This window comes from Pleurodeles waltl, chromosome 1_1, assembly GCF_031143425.1.
Source record: "Pleurodeles waltl isolate 20211129_DDA chromosome 1_1, aPleWal1.hap1.20221129, whole genome shotgun sequence".
Taxonomy (NCBI): Eukaryota; Metazoa; Chordata; class Amphibia; order Caudata; family Salamandridae; genus Pleurodeles; species Pleurodeles waltl.
In genome coordinates this window covers 811,404,775-811,422,139 of record NC_090436.1, presented here as the reverse complement: position 1 = coordinate 811,422,139, position 17,365 = coordinate 811,404,775, and the positions used below count along the sequence as shown (strand labels likewise).

The window sequence follows — 17,365 nt, the reverse complement described above, 5'->3', positions numbered from 1 at the left end:
AACATATCATTTCTTTATATCATTTTTCAATTTTAGGAATATCTCAACAGCATTTTGCAGCATGCCAAGGATTTTAAAGAGTATCACCGTTCTGTTACTGGAAAAATTCAAAAACTTTCCAAAGCTGTGGCTACTTGGCACGCCAACACTGAGCGAGAGCAGAAGAAAGAAACAGAGAGGATTGAGAAGGAAAGGATGAGACGATTGATGGCAAGTGCTTCTTTTTGATACTGCTTTTTACGCTTATGTATCTCTGTGCCCTTATGGAGATGACTGCATTACCTAATCAAGTGGTTGAAGATGTGAAATGGAGCACACCTCCGTGGAATCTCCTAATCCCATTGAATCAATATAGCATGATTTTTACGCTTCACTCATAGACTAGACTTTGTGAGACCAAGCCATTATATTCACCTTGTAAAAAATGTAGTGTTCAGAGTCTTTTAGTTCAACACATTAATGGTAAACTCTTAAAACTCTTATAGCCTGTCCTTTAACTTGCTTCTGTAGATATTGGACTAGATTGAACACAGCCTAATACATTTTGTAAAACTAAACTCAGGGCACATATACTGGTGGGCAATGGACATTTTGATCCTATTGGTTTCACCTGTCTTTCCTGCCAATGAGATCAGTGAATTCCAGTCAGAGTTAAATACTCATCTTCCCCCCATATAATCAGCAAGCTTCCTGCATTGCAGGAGTCTTATAATGAAGCTTGGTAGTTGCAGTGAATATTCTTGTCAAAGGTTTCTGGTGGGTCCACACAGTGCATGAATTAAGGGAAACTTGAAGTCATTTCGAAGGTGCCCCATTATTTTTCATCTTATCTCTTCATGCAGGTAGCGTTTCTGGTACTTGATTCTCTGCTTAGTAGGGCATAAATTCATTAAACAAATTCGGAACAGCCCACCACTTTCGTTTACTGTAACAACACCCATTGGGTTGATATTTAGGAAAATGTGTGGTTTCTAAGTCTAAATATAGATGTAAGACATTGTCATTTAAGAGAAATAAACGTTTGGGGCATTTTCAGAAATGAAAGTCCTTCTTCTTGTTTAAAAATACTTCTCATGAGAGGATGCCAGTAAACCTTAGGCCTCTGCAAATCTTGGTATCCAACCTGAAGAAAGTTTATTTTCATAGGGCCATGTTTTCCACTGTTCAGCTAGGCAGTGTAGTTTCAATTAAATTTCATAGTAGCTTTCTGAAACCAGAGCAAGTGCATGTTCCTTTGTGTGCAGAATGTAATGACCCTCTATTATTGGCATATTTTGATAACATCTGTACCCTTAACATGGCCTTAAAAGAAAAGAGGATTGACAAGTAAGTGTATTGCCATTATATTGAGATGGGAGGAATATGATTACATTCATAGACAAAACTTATAATAAGGCGTGAGTAAACTGGGTTAATTGTGTGGTAGTCTATTTGTACTCTATTTTACCGTTTTAAAGGTCTAGGCATTTTTTTTAATTGTTGGATTGCACACATTGCACATTTAGATCCCATCTCTCTTGAAGGAATATAGATTATGCAAGTGCTTGCAGCACAGTTATATTATGTGTATTTTTTCTTTTTTGATGCAATTTTAGGCTGAAGATGAAGAAGGTTATCGTAAATTGATAGACCAGAAGAAAGATCGTCGTCTTGCCTACCTGTTACAGCAGACTGATGAGTATGTGGCCAACCTGACTAATCTTGTGTGGGAGCACAAACAAGCTCAAGCTGCCAAAGAGAAAAAGAAAAAAAAGAAAAAGAAGGTGAGTCGAGATGCAGCATGGTGGTTGTGTTCACGGAGACATCGAGGATCTCGTAAAGGGATTTCTGCTCTGTCCTTTCCACTATACAGAGCTAAGAAATACCATAACAAAAGAAGTTGTTTATCCTGTTAACCAAGGAAAGCAAATAATTAAAACCTTCGAGAAGAGGCAGTTGCCTAACTGCCTACATTATTTGGCCCAGTATGAGACCTTAATCCAGTATTGAACACTGGCAATGCTCTAGAATTGGCCACACCGTAAGTTAGTAAGCTTTGGTTAGTAGTCAGTGCCAAACACTGTACTGTTATATTCTGTAGCATTTTCATCAAACTTTGGCAACTTTTTGTAAGTTGTGGAAGTGGGAGGTGGACTTTATGCATATCTCATAAAGTATTGGAGAATTGTATGTGAGTTTTTACTTAAGAAATGTTTTGACACTGATCTCCTCAAAGAATAAGTTACTTTTCTATATCTTTTTTCCTTTACAATTAGTAATTCAAAGTTTTGCCTTGCCTTTTGTATGCTATTCTCCCACTTCAGGTGGAGGATTCCTAAATATTCATGTAGCAGTGTCATTTTAGTATCAAATCCTGTATTTCACTGTTTTGCCGAACATCCAATGAGTGTCTGAATGCTGGGCGCCACATTGACAGCCAATTCAAATTCCATTGCACCTTTTGATTACTCCATATTTATAGGTCTCTCAGGGAAGAAATTGTTGAAAATTTGAAAGTTTATGGAAGATACCAACATCTGATAAAGGAAGGTTCACTTCTAAGGGATCCTCATCAATAGTCAAAATCACTGAATAGTCCTGTAGTCCCGGGCATGTGCGGGAACCCCGGACCATTTCTTAAGAACAAACAAAAAAAAAATATATATATATATATATGTGTGTATATATATTTATTATATTATTTTTATGTATATATGTATATTTTGTTTTTGTTGTAAAATCTGAGCCATCCCTGTAAGAAAAAAAACAGTGTTTTTTCTTTTTTTTTCTTTCAGGCATGGCTCAGATTTTACAAGCACAAACCCATACCTGAGGTAACTATAATTTAGGCCCCCGCAATGCACTGCTTATGACCTCACATATTACATCACTCATGATATGGCCAATGACATCACTGGTGACATCATTCAGTGAGTGCGTTTCATAAAAGTTTAAGACTTAAAGATCTGTACTAAGCTACTGCGAAAGTTAAATTCGGATTCTTTCTGTACTACTAATTAGTGGTACTATTTTTAGTATAAGTCACCTGATCTATAATCCTGTTTTTAAATCATGTGTACTATTTATCAGTAAACCAGCCTAAGCTTTTCATTGAGACTTCACTCCACAGTGATGGCTGAATATAGTTCTCTTTTACAACATACTGACCAGTTTCCTTATACCTAAGATTGAAAGAGCAGGGTAAGTTTTTAAAGTGGTTGAAAACTTTGTCACCAGTAGCTTGTGCCAGGTCCCATTATCCCTCTGTAGACTTGTGTAAACAGTTGGCAACCTACTTCCACAACCAGATCCTGATTGTTTCAGGCCAGTCTGTCCACCGGTTCCCTGCCAGAAGAAGGTTTACTGGATATTATGCATTTCAGTACCATCTCTTCAACCAATGTAGCTCTTTCCAGCTTTGTACCTATTGCATTGGAGAGATCTCTGACAGCTTTAAGTAACCTTGAATCAAGATCTCCATCAGACCTGTGCCGCCCAACCTTTTAGCCTCAGGGGCTATCGCCATTAAACCTTTCGTGAATAAGATGCTTAATGCATTGCTAGCGACAGGTATGGTACCCTGCTCTCAGAAACAAGCTAAAATCCAGCCCCTTTTAAAGACACCATTGGTAGACCCGGATGTCCAGTCTTTACTACAGGCCCTGTCTAAAGTACTGAAAAAGTATGTTATTTAGCAGCTACCTTTATATTTGGAAACTAATTACCCACTGCATCCTAACAGTCATGCTTCAGACCCCACTTTAGTACAGAGTCAGCGCTAGGGGAGGTAACAGAATACACCAAAGACACTTCAGATAGGGGGAAAGGCAGATCACGTTAGATGTAACATCAGACTTCAACATGGTCCCTAGTGCATCTCCAATCCATCGGCATAGTGGGTCAAGCCTTGGTCTGTCTCACCTCCTTTCTGGCAGACAGAAGTCAACAGGTTTGGACTTGTCCTTTCTCTTCAAAACTTTGTGAGCTGACAGTGGGAGTTCCCCAGGGCGCCGCTCTGAGCCCAACACTATTTAATATATCTATCATTCCTCTTGCTCAGATAGCAGAAGCCCTAGGGGCAAAGGTTTTATCTTATGCTGACGATACTCAGCTGCTGTTCTCATGTGGCAAGGGAGGAGAGATCTCGGGGGTTGTTGATTTATACCTGCCTGTCTGCGGTTTCCCATTGGATGGCTGTACACCAACTCAAGTGCGATGCTGACAAAATAATACCTGAACTCTCCAATCCTCTGCAAACTTCCAAACAGACAGGATTTGTTAACACAAAACAAAGGTCAAATCAGACATCCTAATCCCAGTGCTCTCAACTTAGCGATTTGGTTCCTGAAGTCATAGAATTTGGATATTTGCAACTTCCATTACAATGTATGGAAGTTCTGAAACAGGCATGCAAACCTACAACTAGACAATGTTATGCTAACAAGTGGAAACGGTTTGTTTCTAACTGTAAATCTAAAATATGGACCCACTTACAGCATCTATACAAGATATTGTATCCTACCTACTTCATTTGCAAAAGGCAAATTTAGCTTTCTCATCTATTAAAATTCATCTTACTGCTATATCAGCATACTTAAAAACTATAAAACATACCTCTCTCTTTAGAGTTCTAGTTATTAAAGCCTTCATGGAAGGACTAAAACGTATTATTCCACCAAGAACCTCCACCAGTTCCTGCTTTGAATCTAAATATTTTACTCCCCTGTCTAACGGGGCCACCATTTGAACCCATGCATTCGTGTGAGATGAAATTTCTAACTTGGAAAGTTACTTTCTTAGTAGCAATTACTTTATTAAGAAGAGTCTGTGAAATACAGGCATTCATTCTGGAGGAACCTTCTTTCCAAGTACACAAGCATAAAGTTGTACTTAGAACTAATCCAAAATTCTTGACAAAGGTAGGATCGCCTTTTCATATTAACCAAACAGTGGAATTGCCAGTCTTCTTCCCACAACCAGATTCAAGTGCTGAAAAAGCCCTTCACACTCTTGACCTTAAAAGAGCTCTAATGTATTATGTGGATAGAACAAAAGAGTTTGGAAAAACTAAACAGCTTTTCGTTGCTTTCAACAACCACATAAAGGTAATTCTAACCCTAGACAAGGATTCGCTAGTTGGATTATTAAATGTATTCAAACATGTTACATTAAGGCAAAACAACAACTTTTGACAACACCTAAACCTCATTCTACTAGGAAAAAAAGGTGCTTCTGTGGCATTTTTAGGAAACATTCTAATGGCAGACATATGCAAAGCTGCCACATGGTCTACTCCACATATATTTACAAAGCATTACTGTGTGGATGTATTTTCAAAACAACAGGCCAGTGCTGGTCAAGCTGTACTAAAAACATTATTTCAAACAACTTCATTTCCTACAGGCTAGCCACTGCTTCTTTTGGGGAGCGAAACTGCTTTTTAGTCTATGCTTAGCATGTGTATCTGCAGCTACACATGCCATTGAACTGAAAATGTCACTTACCCAGTGTACATCTGTTTGTGGCATGTAGTGCTGCAGATTCACATGCACCTTCCCCGTAAGCCTGTAGTCACTACAGTTACTTATTTGTACATATGTATATATATATTTACGTTTGCATTGACATCTTACTTACTTATTACATTTTAAAGCACATTTACATTCTTTCACCTTATCACTCCTTCCTACACACTTTTGCGGGAAAACAATCTAATATAGGAGTCGATGCTCATGTGCACTATGACGGAGAGGAGGAGTCACTCGATCCTGTGACTCGAAAAAAGACTTCTTAGAAGAAAAACAACTTCTAACACTCCGAGCCCAACACTAGGTGGCGGAAGCCATGCATAACATGTGAATCTGCAGCACTACATGCCACGAACAGATGTACACTGGGTAAATGACACGTTCCATATATATATAAATATAACAAGTCTCCTGCGCTTGTTTTTAATGTAGCCCTCGGGTGGGCCAGGTCCCGGTGGCATGCTCATTTTGTAAAGAAATGGAGGGGTGCGCAAGGGCTTTTTTTATACCCCGGGGAAAACCACCACCCCGGGGCTACAATAAATATATATTGCCCCCTCCCCCCGTGAACCACATTTTCCCATGGCTAAAATTCACATTGAGGAGGTGTTCTGTGCTGAACCCCGGGGACTACCACCTCCCTGGGGCCTATTACTAATTTGAAAATAAGGACAGGGGCCACGCAGCCCCCCTCCCGGGACTTACACGGCCTAGGGGGCCACCACTTTTCCAGGGTAGGCCTGGGCAAAGAAAGGAGGGGGGATGTTTGGCCTCCCTCCTGGAGCCATTAATGGCTCTCAGGACCGCCACCACCAAGGGTGAGCTCCTGCTGTCTCCTGAATTGCCCACCCTTAGGAGATAGCAGTTTGCTTTTGCTTAGCAGGAGCTGTGACAGCTCCCGCCAAGCAAAAGCAAACACTCTGCTTCCAGGAAGCGGGAGCTGCCAAAATGCTCATGCTTGCTGGAAGCAGAGTTTTCATCTGTTTCCCTGCCTGCAGACAGGCAGATAGGGAAAGAAATGGAAGATTAGCCCCCGCAGGCAGGGAGCTGCATTTCCAGCAGCTCTCTGCATGTGAGAGCAATGCCAGCTCCTGCAGATGGCCGTGAGCTGGCTGGGACGGTGGGGGTCCTTTAGGCCCCCCCTGCTGTTCCCGATATATATTAAAAAAGGAAAAAAAACAATAAATGCGCTGGGCAGGATTCTTTCAGACACAATGTTAATTTCAGAGAAAGGAGACCTCAGTGGCAAGGCAAGCCCTTACTGATATGAACAATGCAGGTGCCCAACTTGAAGCTCCACTTCTTAAAGTACTAATAATCCTAACTTCTTGTGCATGTCCAAGGCGAACCAAGTGCATTTCCACCTTAAAAGATTATTTGTAATCCTTGATGGAGGTGTTTGCATCCTTGCTTTTTCAAATGTAATATCTTAGGTAGTGACTGCGACCATTGGATTCTTTCCTGTCATCTGCTGCTCAGACCAGAGATCATGTTGTCCCTTTCAAAAACTACAAGTATGTAAAATGGCCTAGAAGCCCCGTCTGTTTGGCAACATCCCATATACATTAGTGGTATGGAACATCGTCCCTTCATTTTCCCAGTATGATGGACAGCTTACTAAAAGGACCCCCAAGTGAGTTTTCAGCTGTTTTTGGAGACGTGTTCTTGATGCACAGGAATAATGACATCTCCACCAAACATAGAAGCACTTCATGAGTGGTATGGGGTTGGGTGATTACTGAGGGTTGGCCCTGAGGCTAACCCCCGCAGTACTTGGCCAAAGGCCGTGTGTGGCCCGGGGTTGGGTGGTTATAGGGGGTAGACTTCAGGGCTTGACCACAGACAAGGCCCAGGGGACAATCCCCACTGCGCATGGCTGAAAGCCATGTGTGGCATGGGGTTGGGTGTTTATGGTAGTTAGATGCGGGCAGACCCGGTGGTTGGATTAATGTAAAGTAATAAAATTTATTTAATTAAAAAAAAAAACATACAAATTCACTGAAAAAAACAAAGGTTACAGGGACATTATAATTGGGAAATAGTATTTAAAAAAACATAGAAATTCACTTAAAAAAACATAGGTTACAAGGACGTTATAGTTAGGTTCTGAATTTACTCGCACAAAACCATAGAAATTCAGCAGTTATAGTTATGGTAAGCTCAAGTCACTATAACTCGTGCCCTAAGGTAGCTATAACATGCAACTTTGCCACACACTGCTAATTACCCCACATATTGCATCACTCCACATATTGCATCACTCATGACCTCTTTGATATCTTCATTGATAATATCAATGTAACATTTGCAGTCAAATTATTGAGGAGAAAATTGTGCATGGTTGGGGGCGTAAGTATTTTTTTCTTCAGTGAAAAAATGTATGTGTAATGGTGTTTTATAGGATTCAGGGGTGGGTAAGGGTATCAAATGGGTAGGATTTTTTTTAAGGTTTAGGGTGGCTAAGGGTATTAGGGGTGGTAACGGTATTAAGGGTATTTTTATGATTTAGGAGTGAGTGAGTTTAGGGTTTGGTAAGGGAGAATATTGTGTGTGTGTGTGTGTGTATATGTATATATATATATATATATATATATATAGATGTGTTCGATGACGTGTAGCTGCAGATAGACATGCTGTGCATATACTTCTGCCATCTAGTGTTAGGCTCGGACTGTTACAAGTTGTTTTTCTTCAAAGAAGTGTTTTCGAGTCACGGGATCGAGTGACTCCTCCTCTTGGGCTTCATTGCGCAGGGGCATTGACTCCATGTTAGATTGTTTTCTTTCCGCCATCGGGTTCGGGTGTTTCCTTTCGCTCCGATAGTTCGATTCGGAAAACTTCATTTTTCAATGGTATTGTATCAATCACGCGTTACATCTTCTATCGACACTTCGGTACTGTCGGAACAGACATCTCTACTCGCCCTTCGGGGCGCACGCTCCAACTCAGGCCTGGTCGGGCCGACCGTGTGAAAGCCTCATGGATCGGACTCCATTCTGATTCTGTCCTCGGTACCACGTCAAATTCCCTTATACAGACCTACACCTCGTCTGTAATCTTTGCCTTTCCCCAGATCATCAGGAAGAAAATTGCAAGGCCTGCTGATCTTTCCAATCAAAAAAGACACTTCGGGACAAAAGAGCACAAAGTCTTGAGATGGGGTCAAAGAGCTCCGAACATCTCGACGTCGAGGAGGAAGAGATCATGCAGACCAGCCAGGAGTCTGAGGAAGACAGACCGGTCACGGCAAGACAGCACGTGAGTACGCCTGCCCCTGTACCATCTAAACTAAAATATAAGGCCTTGGGAATGCCACTGCCAGAAGGCCATGGCTCGACCCGAAAGAAGACACCCGGTGACCAAACCCCCGGTTCAGCACCAAAAAAGGCCACTCCTCCGAAGCGATCGAAGTCAACCAAAAGCTCTTTCTCCGACTCGAGCAAACACCGCTCTTCGGAGCCGAGACCATCCACAGTGCCATCTTTTTCGATACCAAAAAAGCCAGCTTCGGAGCCGAAAAGCAGGTTACACTGAGGAGCATGGACTTTCTAAAACACTCAAAGAAAGCCATAAAACTTCTGAGGACGACTCCCAAATACAGCCAGTAATGGAAGTAATGGACGAAAGGCAAGCCAGGATTCATATCCATAAAGAAACTGGGAGCATCTTAACAGCACCTCCTCTAAAACCCTAGAGGAAATTAGCCTTTCAAGAGGAATTGGACTCTGCACAGCCTCCAGCTAAAGTGCCAAAGACAAAGGAGAGACCACCACCTCCTCAATTTTCTCATTCTCTTTCTCCTCCTCACTCTCCACACCTGCATATCTCTCCTCCTACCAGTTCTACACCAATGCAGTCACCATCACATTCCTTTGACTCGCAACAAGATAATGTAGACCCATGGGATCTTTACGATCCAGATCCCATTCCCGATAACGACCTAGACTGCTATCCCTCTAAGCCTTCACCACCTGAGGATAGTACAGGGTACAATCAAGTACTAGCTAGGGCTGCAGCATACCATAGTGTAACCATGCACACTGAACCGTTGGAGGATGATTTTTTGTTTAATACACTCTCCTCCACGCACACAACATACCAGTCGCTCCCTATGCTCCCAGACATGCTAAAACATGCTGATCAAATGTTTAGCAAGCCTGTCAAAGCAAGAAATATAACTCCCAGGGTAGAAAAAAAATACAAGCCAACTCCCTCTGATCCTATCTATATAACTCAGCAACTCCCTCCAGACTCAGTAGTAGTAAGCGCTGCCTGGAAGAGGGCAAACTCAGTCGTGATGCACCCCCACCAGACAAAGAGAGTAGAAAATTTGATGCTTCAGGGAAGAGAGTGGCATCCCAGGCAGCAAACCAATGGAGAATAGCCAACTCACAGGCGTTGTTGGCTAGATACGCCAGGGCCCATTAGGATGAGATGAAAGATATAATTCAGCATCTCCCCCTAGGAACACCAAAAGAGGGCACAGCAGATAGTGGAGGAAGGGCAAGCCATCACCAATAACCAAATTAGGTCTGCCCTAGACTCAGCAGACACAGCTGCCAGGGTCGTCAACACTGCTGTAACAATCAGAAGGCATGCATGGCTCAGGTCCTCCAGGTTCCAACCCGAAATCCAACAAGCGGTGTTGAATATGCTGTTCAACAAAAAACAGCTTTTCGGCCCAGAGGTGGACACTGCAATTGAAAAATTGCGCAAGGATTCAGACACCACAAAAGCGAAGGGTGCACTATACACCACACAATACAGGGGATCATTTCGGAAACCCCATTTTATAGGTGGATTTAGGGCTCAAACTGCAGAGGCATCCACATTGCAGCCAAAACCGGCCTACGAACCTCAATACCAACGAGGTGGTTTTAAGAGCACATATAGAGGCCAGTATCCCAGAGGTAGAGGGAAATATCAAACACCTAAACAAGCCTCACAACACAGTAAACAGTGACTTGTTTCATTCCCTTCCACTCCTCACCACCACTGTGGGAGGAAGACTACAAATATTCCACACCAATTGGCAAAATATTACCACAGACAATTGGGTATTATCAATTATCCGCAATGGCTATTGCCTAGAATTGACACATACTCCACCAAAACCACACTAACTATCCACACATCAGGCTGTTACAGGAAGAAGTCAAATCTCTATTACTCAAACAAGCAATAGAACCTGTGCCACAAAATCAAGTAGGGACTGGAGTTTACTCACTGTATTTCCTCATTCCCAAAAAAGCTGGCACCTTAAGGCCAATATTAGATCTCAGAACCCTCAATCTTTACATCCTGTCAGAACACTTTCACATGGTAACTCTCCAGGATGTTATCCTACTACTTCAAAAACACAATTTCATGGCAACATCAGACCTCAAGGATGCGTATTTTCATATACCCATCCATCCGGCGCACAGAAAATATCTCATGTTTGTCATTCAAGGAAAGCACTATCAGTTCAAAGTGTTACCCTTCTGAATAACAACAGCTCCAAGGGTATTCACAAAGTGCCTAGCGGTAGTCGCAGCCTACCAAAGAAGACAACATATGCATGTCTTTCCATATCTAGACGATTGGCTGATAAAATCAAACAGTCATACCCAGTGTCAAAACCATGCGCATTACGTAATACAAACCCTGCACACGCCAGGGTTTCAATAAATTACCAAAAATCTCAACTACAATCTGCACAAATAAAACATTATTTAGGGGCAATACTAAACACTCAAAAAGCGCTAGCAAGTCCAAATACGTAGAGAATACAAGCATTCCAAAATATAATTGCACAAATACAAGCAGGTCAACAGTACACTATCAGATTTGTCATGAAAATGTTAGGAATGATGACATCATGTATTGCAATTGTTCCACGTGCAAGACTTAACATGCAGCCCAACAATGGTCACAGGCACAGGGTCAACTTCAAGATCTAGTGTTGATAGACCGCCAAACAAACATTTCCATTCAGTGGTGGAATTCCACAAATCTAAACAAAGGGCAGCCATTTCAAGACCCTGTGCCTCAGAGCATAATTACAACAGATGCATCAATGATTGGCTGGGGAGCTCACCTCAACAATCATAACATACAAGGACAATGGGATGCTCAACACAAACAGCTAAACATAATTCACTTAGAGTTGTTAGCTGTCTTCCTAGCACTCAAAGCTTTTCAGCCTCTTCTCACTCAGAAGAATGTCCTAATCAAAACAGACAACATTACCACCATGTATTACCTAAACGAGCAGGGAGGGACACATTTGTCCCAACTCTCCCTTCTAGCTCAAAAAATTTGGAAATGTGCAATACACAACCAAATTCACCTGGTAGCACACTACATTCCAGGGATACACAACCAATTGGCAGATATTCTCAGCAGAAATCATCAACAAACACACAAGTGAGAGATTCATCCTCAAGTACTTCTAAAATACTTTCACCAATGAGGAACACCAAACATAGATCTGTTCGCCACAAGCGAAAACGCAAAATGCCAAAACTTTGCATCCAGACACCCACATCCCCTATCCAAGGGCAATACTCTACGGATGAATTGGTCAGGGATATTTGCTTATGCTTTTCCCCCTCTCCCACTCATTTAATTTGTAGTCCGCAAATTGCGTCAAAACACACTCAATATGATACTCGTAGCACCAACGTGGGCACGTCAACTGTGCTACACAACATTGTTAGACCTCTCAGTAGTACCACACTCCAAGCTCCCAAACAGACCAGACCTGTTGACACAAAACAAAGGATAGATCAGGCACCCAAATCCCAACACACTCAATCTGGCGATTTGGCTCCTGAGGTCATAGAATTTGGGTATTTACAGCTACCATCAGAATGTATGGAAGTGATTAAGCTAGCAAGAAAACCCACTACTAGACAGTGCTATGCTAACAAATGGAAAAGATTTGTATATTACTGTCAATCTAAACAGATTGCCCCTCTTACAGCATCAATACAAGATATTGTATGCTATTTACGTCATTTACAAAAATCTAATTTAGCATTCTCTTCTTTAAAAATACATTTTACGGCAATTTCAGCATATTTGCAAAATGTACAGCACAGCCCTTTATTTAGAGTTCCTGTTATCAAAGCCTTCATGGAAGGCTTAAAACGCATAATTCCACCCAGAACACCTCCAGATCCTTCTTGCAATTTAAACATAGTGCTTACGAGACCTATGGGCCCACCATTTGAACCTATGCACTCATGTCAAATGCAATTCTTAACATGGAAGGTTGCCTTCCTAGTCGCAATTACATCATTGCGAAGAGTCAGTGAAATTCAAGTTTCACTATTGAAGAACCGTTCATACAAGTACACAAACCTAAAGTTGTAGTACGAACTAACCCTAAATTTCTACCAAAAGTGGTATCACCTTTTCATATTAATCAAACAGTGGAACTACCAGTCTTCTTCCCACAGCCAGATTCTGTGGCAGAAAGAGCTCTACATACACTAGACATTAAAAGAGCACTAATGTACTATATAGATAGAACAAACCATTCAGAAATACTAAACAGCTGTTTGTGACCTTTCAAAAACCTCATACTGGTAACCCCATTTCAAAACAAGGAATAGCAAGATGGATAGTAAAATGCATCCAAATATGCTACGTTAAAGCCAAAAGACAACTCTTAGTTCCTCCTAAAGCACATTCCACAAGGAAAAAAGGTGCTACAATGGCTTTTTTGGGAAACATACCAATGGCTGAAATATGTAAAGCAGCTACTTGGTTGACACCACATCCATTTACTAAACACTACTGTGTAGATGTTTTAGCAACACAGCAAGCCACAGTAGGTCAAGCAGTACTCAGAACATTATTTCAAACAACTTCAACTCCTACAGGCTAGCCACCGCTTTTATGGGACGACAAACTGCTTTGTAGTCTATGCACAGCATGTGTACCTGCAGCTACACATGCCATCAAACGGAAAATGTCACTTACCTAGTGTACATCTGTTCGTGGCATGTTCCGCTGCAGATTCACATACACCCTCCCACCTCCCGGCAGCCTGTAGTCGTTTAAGTTAACAACATTTGTAGATATATATATATATATACATATATATATATATATGTTTAACATTCCATTAGCATGGACATCTCTTTTCTTTATACTCTATCACTCCTACCTTACCTTATGCGGTAAAACAGTCTAACATGGAGTCGATGCCCATGCGCAGTAGAGCCGAAGAGGAGGAGTCACTCGATCCCGTGACTCGAAAACACTTCTTCGAAGAAAAACAACTTGTAACACTCCAAGCCCAACACTAGATGGCAGAAGTATATGCACAGGATGTGAATCTGCAGCGGAACATGCCACGAACAGATGTACACTGGGTAAGTGACATTTTCCATATATTGCACTTACCTGATAAATACTATTTTGTTGTAAATGCATGCGTTGGTAAAGGCACTTGCGTGGTAATGTCATAAATCCCCACCTGAAGGCTGTAGTAATTACAAATCGTAACCAGAAGACTTTCTACGGTAGCACCAGGAACACAACACAGCACAATACACATTACAAACAAGCAAGGTCAGCTAAAGGCACTGGAAATGACAAGGCTGAAATAAACTCAGGTAGCATGCCCTCTCATTAAAAAGGAAACTTTAATCTTTAGATTCTATGCTGTTACAACACACACTATTAGTACCATCGTTCAAGTTCACATTTATTAGACACTTGTCTTCGAAACATACAGTTACTCCATAAAATCATTAAAATTGCCCCCTCTCCATATTCCTAACACAGAGCCAAACACAAATACTTGACATTAATGCATAAACACTCTTCTGCCAATGTGCCCAGTCTCAAGATATTCAACGTACACTGAAGACCCAACCCTCTTACATCCAAACATATTTTTAAGAATTGTGCCAGTGCATATGCAACATCTAAAAATTCCATATTTAACAAAAGTGCAAATGCCTCATCACGTTGATTTATATAATATCTTGCAAAATAACTGTTGTAGAATCAAACTGCGAAACTTATTAGAATAACAGCAATCAGTCAGCAAATGAACATAACAATTTTGACAACGCAGACCACATGTGTAATTATTCTTTGCAGCTAAAAGAGCTGCAAATATTTCAGCCTTTATATATTTAAAGTTCAAGGCTAGGTGGAATTTTAATAGTACTGAATGTTGCTGGATGTCCGGGAGTGCTTATAAGTACGGAAATACCCTGCTGTGTTCTGTGGATTCTACTATATACTTAGCTGACAGACAATTCTGTGCTAGTGGCCATTTTCAGATCAGTTTTCAAAAATTGGAGGCCTCTGTTTATATTAAATTCCTCCATTTTTGGGGCCCCCACAATAAATGCCAGTCTTTTCCTCACCTGCACCGCTCACCTTAACGCACTCATTGCTATCTCAACAGCACACAAGGCTGATATCTTCTGATTCTCTGAGGACTAACGTTTGGCCCACTATTGCTGGGTTGCTTTATAGGCAATGAATTTCCATGACTGCAGGTTCTCTTCCAGTCTTATTGTGTGGGTCATCACACTATTTGGGAGGGATAACAGTGTTTTCAGGCCCTTGCTCTCACATCTCTCCCAACTTCCCTCCGGAAGTAAGGACAAAACTTCAGCCCATAGAGACATTGAATAGGGACCATTGCATTGTAAGCTGTCAAAAGGGAGACCAGGAGGGGCCACCAAAAATATTCTTAAAACTGACTAAGCCTCCAGTTGCTGCTGCTTCACCCCATCTCCACCAATTCTTATTTAGGGCTCAGCTCAGCTTATTTTTGAACGTCATCCCAAAGTATTTATAGGACGATACCACCTCAACCCTACTATTCCCTAACAGCCATTTATACAGTTTGATTTGTTTCTCCAAAGGCAATTATTTTTGTTTTTTCCAAGTTCACCTTTAATTTGTTAACCTTGCGATGATTATTAAATCTAGTCCGCTTTCTTTGTAAACATACTTGGGCCAAATCCAAAATTGCCAAATCATTGGCATAGAGCAGGCATGGCATGTGTCTACCCCTGAATTTTGGTGAGCAACATTGGGTCACCACCAACCCCCCTATGAAGATCTGCTAGGCACAAGGAAAACAGCATAGGGGCAAGGACACAACACTGCCTTAATCCATTTCCTAAAGATATTCTTCCTGAATGGGCTTGTAGGAAGTTGGCTCTGTATATACTATCTCAAAGTAAGAGATAGTGTGCACAGAGTCCAAGGGTTCCTCTTAGAGGTAAGTTAATGGCAAAATGAGGTAATTCTAATGCTCTATTTTGTGGTAGTGTGGTCAAGCAGTAGGCTTATCAGAGGGTAGTGTTAAGCATTTGCTGTACACACACAGGCATTAAATGAGAAACACACACTCAAAGACTTAACTCCAGGCCAATAGTTTTTATATAGAAAAATATATTTTCTTAATTTATTTTTAGAACCACAAGTTCAAGATTTGAAGTAAATACATAAAAATGCAAGGTACTCCACACAGGTAAGTTAGGAACTTTGAATTAGAGCAATAACTTATATAGTTTTTGGTAAAATGGCAATAAGCTATTTTAAAAGTACAGTGCAAAAATCAATAGGTCCTGGTGGAGGTAAGTATTGGTTAGATTGTGAGGTAAGTAAAATATTTACAAGTCTCAGTTCCTGGGCATAGGCAGCCCACCGTTGTGGGTTCAAGGCAACCCCAAAGTTACCACACCAGCAGCTCAGGGCCGGTCAGGTGCAGAAGTCAAAGAGGTGCTCAAAACACATATGAGCCTATGGAGAACTGGGGTGCTCCGGTTCCAATCTGCCAGCAGGTAAGTACTCGCGTCCTCGGGGGCAGACCAGGGGGGTTTTGTAGAGCACTGGGGGGGGGAACCACAAGTAGGCACACAAAAAACACCCTCAGTGGCACAGCGGCTGCCGGGTGCAGTATGCAAAGCAGGCGTCGGGTTTTGTATTGGTTTCAATAGAGGGACCTGGGGTCAGTCTAGCAGTGCAGGCAGGGTACAGGGGGGCTTCTTGGACCAGCCACCACCTGGGCTAGGCAGAAGTCGCCTGGGGTCACTCCTGCACTGAAGTTCGGTTCCTTCTGGTCCTGGGAGCTGCGGGTGCAGTGCTTGGTCCAGGCGTCGGGTCCCTTGTTACAGGCAGTCGCGGTCAGGGGGAGCCTCTGGATTCTCTCTGCAGGCGTCACTGTGGGGGCACCACGGGGTCGTCTCGGGCCACTCACGGGGTCGCAGTCGCCGGGGAGTCCTCCCCTGTGGTGTTTGTTCTCTGGATGTTGAGCCGGGGGCGTCGGGTGCAGAGTGTGAAGTGTCACGCTTCCGGCGGGAAGAGTGAAGTTCTTTAGAGTTGCAAGAAAGTTGCAAAGTTGGTGTTGAAGTTGAGCACAGCTGCTGCTCACGGGAGTTTCTTGGTCCTTTGGTCCAGGGCAGTCCTCTGAGGCTTCAGAGGTCGCTGGTCCCTGTTGGATGCCTCGCCGGTTGCAGGTTTTCGAATCAGGAGACAGGCCAGTAGGGCTGGGGCCAAAGCAGTTGTCATCTTCTGTCTTTACTGCAGGCCTTGTAGGTCAGCAGTCCTTCTTGTTTCTCCAGGTTGCAGGAATCTGATTTCCTGGGTTCTGAGGTGCCCCTAAATACTAGACTTAGGGGTGTTTTTAGGTCTGGGAGGGCAGTAGCCAATGGCTACTGTCCTGGAGGGTGGCTACACCCTCTTTATGCCTCCTCCCTGTGGGGAGGAGGGGCACATCCATAATCCTATTTGGGTTATCCTCCAAAACTAAGATGGAGAATTTCTAAAGGCAGGGGTCACCTCAGCTCAGGGCACCTTAGGGGCTGTCCTGACTGGTGGGTGACTCCTCCTTG

General features: G+C 42.3%; 1 protein-coding gene across 5 annotated transcripts in view; it reads left to right on the top strand.

The window, feature by feature from the left end:
- The window catches only part of SMARCA2 (SWI/SNF related BAF chromatin remodeling complex subunit ATPase 2), a 1,363,970-nt gene that overhangs the window by 243,808 nt on the left and 1,102,797 nt on the right, over positions 1–17,365 (top strand). For all 5 annotated transcript variants that reach the window (XM_069228509.1, XM_069228519.1, XM_069228497.1 and 2 more), the window contains 2 exons: positions 37–210; positions 1,596–1,763. In XM_069228509.1, the coding sequence (XP_069084610.1) occupies positions 37–210; positions 1,596–1,763 (342 nt within the window). The remainder of the gene's footprint in view (positions 1–36; positions 211–1,595; positions 1,764–17,365) is intronic.